General features: G+C 34.4%; 1 protein-coding gene across 2 annotated transcripts in view; it reads right to left on the reverse strand.

The window, feature by feature from the left end:
• Positions 1-12,340, reverse strand: part of TMEFF2 (transmembrane protein with EGF like and two follistatin like domains 2) — a 256,835-nt gene that overhangs the window by 108,133 nt on the left and 136,362 nt on the right. For both annotated transcript variants that reach the window (XM_003801832.3, XM_003801833.3), the window contains exon 5: positions 3,411-3,507. In XM_003801832.3, the coding sequence (XP_003801880.1) occupies positions 3,411-3,507 (97 nt within the window). The remainder of the gene's footprint in view (positions 1-3,410; positions 3,508-12,340) is intronic.

Genomic DNA, 12,340 nt, shown 5'->3' on the forward strand with positions numbered 1-12,340 from the left:
TTTCTCAAGTCAGGTTTTGGAAAAGACCAGGAATTAATTTTTAACCTTTGCTTCAGTCCTGTAGATATAACTCATCAGTATTTGTTCACATCTTGTTATTACTTCATAACGCAGGATTGAGGATTTGTATGCATAAACTTATAGCTTAGTTGGTGTCAAAAGGAGCAAATAAAACAAAACGCTGAGCGGTCCTCTTTGTTGCCGCACAGCACATGCAGTGTTTTATTTTGTAGAGGACCCGGCTTCATCCAAAATCAATAGTGTATCAAATCTCCCCTGATTCAGTGACTGTTCTGTTGCCTAGTCCTATAGTCTGATCACTCCCCTATTGCTTTCCATCTTATTTTATAGCCTCTTTCATCCCATGCCTATTTAATTTCATTTATCACTTTATTCCTGTGTCCTTCAGCTGTTTCCAATCTGCTCTTCATGGCCATAACTAAATGCAATATGTTAACATACAAAGGTATTTATGTAAATGAAAATCAATGCTCTTATCGTTTCAGCATCATTCCTTATTGCTTCCATTGAACGTTTTAAATACATTTCATTTAAACGCTAACAACTTTTCATTCTTGCCTTGGAAGTCTAATGATCTTCTTGGCTCCCTGCCCCCGCAGCCCTCTAATCTTCACAGCCGTGGCCACTTAGCCCCCATCTGGAGGTTCAGACTTATTCTGCGTTTTGGAACTAATCTTGTCCCTAGGCTGGAGGCATACAAGGTACCCTAGCCAAGAGCTTAGTGATTCAGAATCTGGTCAGCTTTGCTAGTGGTTTCATTCTGATCTTGTAATTTATTTCCCACATCTAGGCTGTGCCTCTCCCAGCCCCTTGTAACAAGGCTTGGCTTTCTACACCATTTCCAGTATCTATTCAGTCTTCCCTATTTCACTTCCTGATTACTTCTTCTGACCGATACCCAATTCCTCCGCGACTGAGGTTCTGCCTCGTTCGTCTTGTCTCCTTTGTAATTGAACTTTTTCTGACCTTTACTTCCCATGTCTGGGCCCTGCAGCCAAATTCTGAGCCTTTCTGATGCCACTAGCCATGCCCATACCTTCTTCTAAGGCCTTTGTGCCATGGATCTGAACTTTTTCAAGAATACAAGGAGCAACACTCTGCTTGCTGGGACATGTTTCCACTGCCTGCTGCAGACAGCTACCTAGTTACCACTCTAATCCTGCAGGTCTTGAGAGTCACTGCAGATACACTGCCTACAATCTGGCCACTTCATTATTCCAGACATGATGAAAAGAAACATTATATTAATTGTACTTTTGGTTTAATTGTTATACTAACAGCTTCTGGAATTACTTTCACCTCACCTCTTCATCTTGGTCCTGACACTTAAACATTGCAAAACTCATTTCTTTTTTGTAAAGTAAAATAATAATCTTTTAATAAAATAATAATAAAGACTCTACCTCCTAGAGTTATTTTGAAGAGAACAGAAAAACTATATGCAAATGGATAAAGCTCATAATAAGCTGCCAATAATTTTTAGCTGCTATTGTAATCTCTTATCTTAAATCTTTGTAACTTCAAAGTAGAGCTATGGCTCTTAAGGAAGGATCATTAAAAAGATAAGGAACTAGAGAATAAAAATTCTTTAAAAAAATTAGGGAACCACATGCATTCTTTTAAAGTGAAATAATTGACAGCATGATAACAGCCTGAACAACAATGGTGAACCATAGACTCAGTGACCAGCAAATATTAGAAACAAGTTATTCTGAGGATACATTTTCTATCATGTGTCAACATAAAGGAGTGTGATTACACAACAGTCATAAATCATTTATGAAGAAGAGAGATTCTTTGAGTTAGCCATTTATTTTAGGGCAGTAAGCCCCACTGATTTGGGGGTGGGACAGTTTAGAAGCCATAAACTCACCAGCCATTAACATGCCAGGACGTTTTTAAGAAAACATACATTATCTCAAGATAAAGATGGTAAAGCAGTACATAGACCCCTGACTTGACTCCTAGCTGCCCATCGGCTAGATGTGTTTGACAGGTATGAAAACTCTACTGACGTCTTCCTTTATTAATGGATGACTGTTTCACCTGGATATTTAATGGCAGTGTTTACCCACACGCACCCAATTTGCCCTAAAACCCTAGCCTGCTCGAATAAAATCTTCACCTTAATCTGCATTAAAAGTATTTTAAGTGCAGACTGACTACTGCCAAAATTATCTTTTCTTAGTTTTTTCCTTCACTTTTTTTAGATGAATTTCTCCCTCTACTCACAAACGTCTTATCAGAATGACTGTTAATTTCTCTAGGCTAACACAGGGCGCATACTGCGGAAAACAAGAGCATCCAGAGGTTTTTCTGAAAGGAGAGGGAGGAGGAAGAAGAGGAAGAGAAAGGGAGAAAAATGAAGAGAAGAGAGAAGAGAAAGGAAGGAAAGTGAAGATTGCCTCTTTTTACTGTCACGATACAAGGACTCTCTCTGAAGCACAGGTTTTCACTTTTCAATATGATTAGGATAGGAACAACACACTGGAAGGCTAACATTTTGGCATTCAAAGTAATAAATATTATTCACTACTTGTCCGGCATATCTTTATAGAAGGAGCTGAGTACTACTTGGGGAACGAAGAGGAGGCCTAGCCTAGACATCACTGTTTGCTCAAACATTTTACCCAAGGTAGCTATGGGCATGTTTTTACAATTACCCAATCCTGCCATCTTGGAAATAAAGACTAGCAACTTCCTCGAGCTGAGTGTTGGTGTGCTCACAAAACTTATATGTTAAAATTGTAACCCCCAAGGTGATGGTATTAGGAGGCTGGACTTTGGGGAGCTTCAGGTCATGGAAGATGCATCCCCATGAAGGGGATCAGTGTCTTTATCTATGAATCCCCAGAGGGCTGCCTCGCCCCTCTTGCCATGTGAGGCTATAGTGAGAAGAGGGTTGTTTATGAGGAGCTGGACACTAAACCCTCCAAAGTCTTGATCTTGGACTTTCCAGCCTTCAGAATAGAGAGAGAGAAACATATGTTGTCAATCAGCTCCCCAGTTCATGGTAGGTTGTTATAGCCGTTTGTACAGACTAAGATGGCAGGAAGCATCATTGGCTCCTAATGTTGCTTCCTGAAAGATACTCTAGTAAATAAGATTTTTTCCCCCCACTATATCTTAACATTGACAGTTTTGGGGGGGCCTTAGTAATACTTTAGTGTACCTTATCAAGTCATGGCATGGAGAGCTGCCTGCCTGATTCACCTTTTAATCCAGATCTAGAAAGTCATTGCTGTTATTACAGCTCTCTTATTCCCCTTGGGAACTGGATTGGAAAATAAAAATTCTGACGGTGTCCTCTTTTGGAGAATGGTTGATAGAGTAAAAAGAAATTAAACACTACAAATATTTTTCCTGAAAGAATAAAAATAGCATATTACCAGACATCTTCAGCATCTTCATCGCATTCTGCGCCAAACTGGCAGATATCACAGGTGGACGTCTCCTTCTGACTAGTTTCTCCAGAGCCTTCATGGACTGTCAGATAGAAGAAAGCAAGCACAAGGACTCAGATAAGTGTGCATAATATCAACAGCGCTAAGACATTTCTATATTAAACCTGCTATTTTTCCAGTGGACCTGGTCGCTATTAGAGCTTCATGAGAATATCATATTCCATTCTTTACATCCTCCAACTTAAGGACAGCACTTAACAGTAATTATGACACTCACTGGTATGCAGAGAATGTGTCTGCTTTTTATATGCAAAATAAAACAATAGTCAAGAGGGTTTAGTGGATTTATCAACATGTCTTGGTTAATCAATAGACCATACAAAAGAGTGATTTAACTACAAGGATTTACATTGTCACCTCTAGTGTACATTACATTAAAAAAAAAAAACATTGCATTTTCTTATTCCTAAATTATGGCTGTTCTCATTCAAAGAAGGTCTCCTTGTATAATAAAGTAATTTAGATTAAGCAGCCTTGAGTTATATGTCCACCTTTTTTTTTTCCTAAAGCTGATAAATACTTATAAGAAGAAATATACTAATTATAAGTTTCTAGAAAATAGTTTTTACTTGGTTTTTACTGTAAATTCTTGAATTTTACATAAATATTGCACAAAGCTAGCACAGTAATTTTCTTGAGATAGTAATGAACATATATTTTATTTGAAAAATATATTAAGTCACTGATGATGATTATTGATATTGTTACTCCCCCCTCCAAGTTATAGGTACACAAATAGGTGGCCAGTGCCTGTGGTTCAAAGAAGTAAGGCACAGTCCCCATATGCTGAAGGTGGTGAGTTCAAACCCAGCCCTGGCCAAAAATTGCAAAAAAAAAAAAAAAAAAGAAAGAAAAGAAAAGAAAAGAAATAGGCAATATGCAACCTGATTATAAAATTAATCTTTCAAAATCAGGACACATTAGTGTAATTTGAGGAAATTTTCTATTATTTTGAGTGCAAGGAATAAGCCAGACTTTTGAGGTGAGGAATTACTGTTTACCTAAATAAAAATATAAATTGTTTAAAAAGCAATTTAATTTGAAAATGAAATATTTCAACAAATGATCATACACTTAAAAGCAATATTTAAGAAGATCTTGAAACAGTACACTTTTGCCAAGAATCACACATTTTCAGGAGAGAAAAACATAGGCAATTAAGTACAGCCTTAGTTTCTGGTTTTTACAACCATTTTTAATGAAAACAATCTGTTAACATTCACCTTGAACCTGTTAAATTCAATCTTGCTTATTTTGTTTTCATATGATATTTCATTATCACTTTGCCTTTGATAACAAGAGAGTTTTTAATATTTACAAAAGCAAAGATTTACATTCCTTGACTTTCTTAAGTTTACCGCTGTGCAGATGACTGAATTGATTTACAAAAAGATGTCAGGAAGATAGGAGAATTCTCGGTTTTATAGTTGTACCAGGAACGTTGGAAAGATTTATTTTTTTCTAAAACAACGATATTTTCCCCCTGTACGTGATGATCTACACTTAGATTTTTTAAAGTTATAAATTAAACAGGTCAACTTCAATAGCAAAGCTATTGATGGTATTGTTTTCAATTTGATAATCTTTAAGAAAAGGCACTCTTCCCGTCAAAGAAGAAATTTTAGAGTCTGATAAAATAGACAGCATCATCATCTTCTCCACTCTATTACTTTAATACAAGCAAGACCATTACAGTGGGCCATGGGGACAAGCAGGAAGCTGGGTCTTCACCTCAGGGGAGTCTGAACAGCTGAGGTCGGTCTCGTTATTACTTTCTTATTATTAATGCAACACAGAAGCTGCTAATGGGAGAGAACCTTTTAGTGTGAGCGAGATTAGCAACTTGTAGACTAAAACTTCCCATCACTCAGGAAACACACTCATACACTGTGAAGGCCCTTAATGACAGTGAGAGTCACTTAGGGGCAGCCCCATGTTCCTCAGCAGTCAAGTTCCTTGGTTAGGGATGAACTGGAAGTCTTCCAAGGATGAATGTTGCTATCTCAGCAGAACTAATAATAATATTTCTACTCAAAGTCACATTTTTATGAAAGGGCAGTTATGGGTAGAATGGAGATATCTGGAAATTATCTCATAAGGAGAAGCCAATTCAGAAGAAGTAGCAGTGGAAATTAAAATGCCTTTCTATGAAGTCACCCACCTTGAATAATAATAAAATCCCTCTCATTACCTTAAGTCCAGGTTTCTACCTTTGTAATAAAGAAACAGCTAAATCAGCGCACAATTTTCATGAAATACTGTGGACCAGTGGTTCTTAAACAGAGTCAGGCTCAGAAGCTCTGGTAGATATTGTTTGTTTAATATTGTTTAATATAAATGCCCTGGAATATTCCTGGAGATATTAAAGCTTAGTTTGGGGCTATTATATATATGTGTGTGTGTGTGTGTATATATATATATATTCACAAATCTGACTATCCATGAGTAAGAATCTCTGCCCTAAATAATGCCAAGAAAACTTCATCTGTCCCAAGCACCCTCCTCACCAGTGCCTGACCCAGGGCTTCTGCACCTTAAAGTACACAGGAAGCACCTGGTGGTTTAGTTAAAATGCAGACTCTAATTCCACAGGTGTGAGGTGTGGCCCCAGGGTCTGCATTTCTTACCAGTTACCATATGCTGTTGCTATTGGTCCATTAGTCCACAGCCCACCTTTTGAGTAGAAAGGATAGTGCCGTGTTTTGCAAACCACAACTCATAGCCTGTGAGCAGATCATGCTATCAGTGCATCATGACTTCAACTTTTGTAAAGATAAAACGGGCTAGACTAGACTAGAAAATATCAGAGTGCATCTTATTTAGCAAGAATGTGTTTTATTTTATAACAGCACTTTAGTTATACATATGTATATACATGCAAGGCTACAATATAAATTACAATTCTTACTAAAGGTCACAATCACAAAAGCTTGAAAACCATCGACTTAGCACATGTTTCACACTCAGTAAATGTGTGCTAAATTGGATTGTTTCGTCTTTCTCTTCTTTCTCTATTACCAGAAATGGGAAGGATCAGTGCTTATTTGCATCCATATACTGATGATACAGGGATGAAATTCATTTATCATAAAGTGTTATCTTAACCATGCATTTACATTTCAAACTCCTTATTTTGAGTTGGAAAGTAAAATAATTATTGCCCTTTATTTTATAGAAACTTAGGTTTTGGCAAGCAATTGAGGGGAATTTAAGGGTCAAGGGAGGTGGGGGAGATGGAGCTGATGAAGCACATTCTACCTAATATGCTGTCTACAGTTAAAACTGATTTAGTCCTTTTAGAGAGATTCAGGATTGGGGGATTGTAAGAAATGATCAAAATACTTCTCAAATCTTCCTGTTCTGTTTAGTTTCACATGAAAGTAGGTTACCTAAGTTCCTTCCTCACAATCTTGTTCTGGCCCCAGACAGGTCTTCACACTGGTTTTAAACATTGACACACTTGCTGAGGCCGGTTCTAACCCACTATCATGCTTCCTATGCCTCTTATAACATTCTTAATTCTGTGTTATATTATTTCTGAAAACTGCGAAATATAATGTTTAAACACATACTCAATGTGACTCATTTTGTTAAATGTTAGCAATTAAAATGCAAATTGTTTAAAACATTTAAATTGTTAAAACATGTTAAATTTAGTGAAATATAGTCATCTCTGGGCACCCACAGGTCTCCATCCACAAATTTAGCCAATCTCAGGTCAAAATATTTTGGGAAGAAAACAATAAGAACTGAGAACACAAAAATAAAAATTATACAAATAAAAAATATATAATATCACCACTATATAGCATTTACACTGCACTAGGTATTTTAAGTAATGTAGATTGACAAAACATACAGAAGGAAGGATATTCAGAGGTTACACATGTATGGGAATATGTGTCATATGTTATTTTTATCAGGGACATGAGTAAGGATAGATTTTGATACCGGGGGGGGTCCCCAAAATCAATTTCTATGGATCTTGAAGGACCACTGTGTTCAGATCTTAAAGGTAACTTTTAATTAATTTTGAGGAGTGCACACAGAACAACTCCATCATCCCAGAAATTTCCCTTGTGCCACTTTTTGGCCATTTTCCCACCATTACTGTGTCCATATATGCATAGATCAATAACGTGATCTCTATCACCACAGATTAGTTTTAACTATTTTAGAATATCACATCAATAGAATCACACAATATGTAATTTTCGTATTGAGTTTCTTTCAGTCAAAATGATAGTTTCTGAGATTAATTCAGGATTGCATGCATCAGCAGTTTATATCTTTTTATTGCTTAGTATTCCACTGAATGATATACCACAGCTCATTTATCCATTCTTCTACTGAAGAACAGCTGGGTTGTTTTCAGTTATTGTCTGGAAATTATAATTGGGTATTTATGAATAAAGTTGCTATAAATATTCTTGTAAGCAATTTTTGTGCACATGTTTTTATTTCTTTTGGATAACTACCTACCAGTAGAATTACTGAGTCTTAAAGTAAAAATTATTGGTGGTGGTGGTTTTATTTTTATTTCCTAGTTGTAGGAATTTTTAATATGTTTTGGGAATAAATCTTTTACATGATATATGTGTTTTAATATTTTTTTCCTTCTTTCTTTCTTTCTTTCTTGTTTTGATTTGTTTGTTTTGAGACAGGATCTCATTCTGTTGCTTGGAATACAGTGTGGTTGTGTCATCATAGCTCACTGCAGCTTCAAACTCCAGGGCTCAAGCAATTCTCCCTCCTCAGTCTCCTGAGTAGTTGAGACTACAGGTTCATGCAACCATGCCTGGCTAATTTTTCTATATTTTGTAAAGACAGGGTCTTGCTCTTGCTCTGGCTAGTCTCATGTGTTCCTCCCACATCAGCCTCCCAAAGTGATTACAGGCATGAGCCACCATGCAATACCGGCCTTCAGTCTCTTTTCTTGATGGTATGTTTTTTTCAATGAGCAGAAGTTTTTCTTTTGATAAAATCAATTTTTTCTTTTATGGCTTTTTATTTCTCTGTCATTCCTAAGAAGTCTTCTACTTCAAGTTGTAAAGATAACTTCCTACGTTTTCTTCAAGTTTGTTTTCATAATTTTTTATATTTTATTTTACATTCAGTTTTATGATTTATCTCAAATGTATTTTGTGCATTGTGTGAAGTAGAGATTGAGGTTCTTTTTCTTTTTCCATAATGTGTGATGATTTTTCTCTCTTAATCTATAAGTGTGGTGAGATACATCAATTCATTTTCACATGTTAAGCCAACCTTGCATTCCTGGGAAAAGTCAAACTTGATCATGGTATGTTGACTTTTTAAAACATTGCTGGATTTTACTTGCTAATAAACAGTTTTGTAACTGTGTTCATGAGACAGCCTGGTTGTTATTTTCTCGTATTTTCTGTGCCTTCCTCTGGTATCAGGGTTAAAATAGTCTCATTAAATGAGCTGGGAACTGTTACCATTCCTGTTATTTTATGAAAGAATTTGTATAGAATTAGTATTCTTTCTTCATATGTTTGTTTGATTCACTAGTGAAATTATCTGATAGTGGAGTGTTTTATTTTTTAACTTGCTTAATTACAAATTAAATTTCTTTATACAAGGCTGTTTTGTTTTCTCATTTTATTAATTTTAGTTCTTTTTATTGTTTCTTTTTTCTACATATTTAGGATTTAATTTATTATTTTTCTAGTTTTCTGAAATGGTAGCACGCTTTATCCCTTGCTTATTTTTTTCATATAGGTATTTAAATCTATAAATTTCTTTCTAAAGATTGCTAAAGTCTCATCCCACAAATATTGGCATATTGTGCTTTCATATAGTTCTGTTAAAAATGTGTATGGTAATATCTTTTGAGATTTCTTCTCTGACTCATGAATTATTTGGTAGTATGTTTTTTAATTTCCAAATATTTGGGGGATCTTCAAAGATATATTATTTTTATTCATCTTTAATTTATTTAACTTAATTTATTATGATTTAAAGAACATATTGTTCAATTGAAATCCTGTGAAGTTTATCGTAACTTGATTAATGGCCCAGGATATGGTCTGTCTTCTTGAATATTCCATGTGCATCACAGAAGTTCCAACTTGCTCTTGTGTGGAGTAATTTTCTATAAATGTCAATTAGCTTATCTGATGGTTAGTATTATCCAAATCATCCATAGCTAACTGATTTTATTTAGTTGCTTTAACAATTATACTGAGAAAAAAAGTATTAAAAACCAATATATATGGTAGTAGATATACCTTTAGCTTTCTCTTATTTTGTCAATTTTCATCTTTTATTTGGGAACTTTTATACCACATGTTTAAACTTTTAGTAATTTTATGTTTTCTGAGATAAGTGACCCATTTATTATTAGGAAATGTACCTTTAGAATCTCTGATAAACACAATTCATCTTGAAGCCTACTTTATTTTGATATTCATGTCACCTCAACAGCTTTCTTTTGCTATGGCTTTTATCTTTTTACTTTTAATATCTGTTTCCTCATGTTTAAAGTGTTTTTCTTTACAGGTAAAGTGACTCACACCTGTAATCCCAGCATTCTGGAGGCTTAAGGGAAGGATTTCTTAAGGCAAAGAATTCAACACCAGCTAAACAATATACCGAAACCCCCATCTCTACACTCATAGTCCCAGATACAGATGAGGCTGAGGAAGGAGGACAGCTTAAACCTGGGCATTCAAGGCTAAAGGGACCTATGAACTCATCATCATGTTCTAGCCTGGGCAACAAGGCAAGACTCATCACTAAAAAGGAATAAAACCAAATAAATAAAATAAAGCGTTCTTCTAAACAATATAGAGATTTTTTAAAAAAAAAATTTAGTGTGAATATGTCTACATTTAAGCAGTGTTTAATCCATTTAATTATTGATATATTTGATTTTAGGCCCAATAACTTGATGTTTAACTCATATCTGGCTAATCTTCTTGTATTCCTCTGTTTCCTTTTCTATCGTGTGTGTGTGTGTGTGTGTGTGTGAGAGAGAGAGAGAGTCAAATATTTTGAGAGTAAATTCCACGTTTATCTTTAATAATTCTTTTGGGAGGAAGTTATGTTTCTTTGTTAGTATTTTGGTGTTTGCTTTAAGGATAACAATATATATCTTTGAACATCCTAATTCATAACTTCATGAAAAATTTAATAAATTTATGGCAATATATTTCTTAAAATTATTTTCAAATCTTTCCATGCTTATTTGCATATATTTTATTTCTATGTGGTAAAACTCGCATTTCTTTGTAAAATTATTTTTACTTTACACTGACTTTTTTTTTTGAGTTCATGACTTTACTATTAAGCTTATTTCAAAGGGAAAATGCCAGATATTTCATTACTAATGAAGACCCCTGCCAATCACTGTTAAACAATTTGACTTCTGACCCGTATTTTTCCTAACTTATAAAGACTTATCTACAGTACCACATTCCCCCCAAAAAATACTTTAGCAAATGACACTTAGAGTAGATTGCATTATTTTTCCCCATTATTTTTCCTTCCTTTCTAATAAAAAGCTTATGTGTTTCTTGCCATAGCTATATGACTTGCAGTTCCATGATATCACCCTTGACCTTGTGACATGCTTTTGCCATTGAAATGCAAGTGGAAAGGAGAAAATTCTGAATAGAATCTATAAAAAAGCTATCATGTGGACGTCTACTTTCTTGTTCTTTCTCTATGTATAAAAAGACACATTCCAAAATATGAGCCATTTCTTTAACCAGTCTCAGAATGAGAAGATATATAAAGCAGAGCCACAGATGACTGCAGTTATCAGAGCAAGAGATATGCCATTAACACTGTAAGCCTCAGAAATTTTGAGGTCATTTGTAACTGTAGCTTTACCTACTGAAAGTTGATCAATAAAATATGAGTTAATGTTATTAACAAATTCTAAAGAAACAAAAACTCCACATCATTTTCCACATTGGCAGATTTTGGTTGCTTTACTTAACTATATAACCAAAGAGGTTTTCATTTATTCCAAATCTGCCTCGGATTTTTAAGTATTTTCCTCCTATGTCAGCACATATTCTATAATATTTAAGATAGGTTTCTTCTATTATATTTTGATTTTTTTCTCAATATAACACTACCCTTCTGTTCATGATTTCTGTTTTCTTCTCCAGGTAGCTCCAGTACATTTCTTTGACCGACATATAAGATGTCCCATTTAAATTAAGCATAGTGTAAACATTAAATATAGTATTGGTATAAATGTGTATAAATAGAAATCTTCACATACAGTAAGTCTGAAATGAAGCAGGCAGTTTCTGAAACTATTAGATTGTGTATTGACAAAAATAAGAGATTTCTAGATTTAAAATATGATCCATAGATCTTGGTTCTATATTCATCTAAATTATTACAAAGCTGAGAGAGGGAAAAAAAAAAACCTTTTACACACATTTTAGGCAGATTTTAATCTGAACTTTTTGAAATTTATAATGCATTTTTCTTCTTCTGTTTAAGGGTCAGTGTCAACCTAGTGGTCAGTGGTTGTTTTATTGTTTTTGGCTTTTTTCTTAAATATATAGAATGACAAAGTAATTCTTGATGGACTTTTACTTTTTTATACTCCATTTCCATAGATAAAAATTGATCATTGGTCACATTCAATGTATCTGTTGTAACTAAAATTACGTTGCTTATGAAATTATAAACAGCAATTTTTCTTTTGTACAAATTAAGTAAATTCCTATTTCATTATCATGAAAAAGCTAAGCTATGAGTTTACCTTCCAATAAAGGACAAGCTCCACTTAAAGAATAAACATAAAAATTTAAATCAAAACTCTCCATTAAATTCTTTAATTTGTACAACTTGTCTATTCTGCATCTTGC

The sequence above is a fragment of the Otolemur garnettii genome, unplaced genomic scaffold, assembly GCF_000181295.1.
Source record: "Otolemur garnettii isolate 467f Iridium unplaced genomic scaffold, OtoGar3 scaffold00222, whole genome shotgun sequence".
Classification (NCBI taxonomy): Eukaryota; Metazoa; Chordata; class Mammalia; order Primates; family Galagidae; genus Otolemur; species Otolemur garnettii.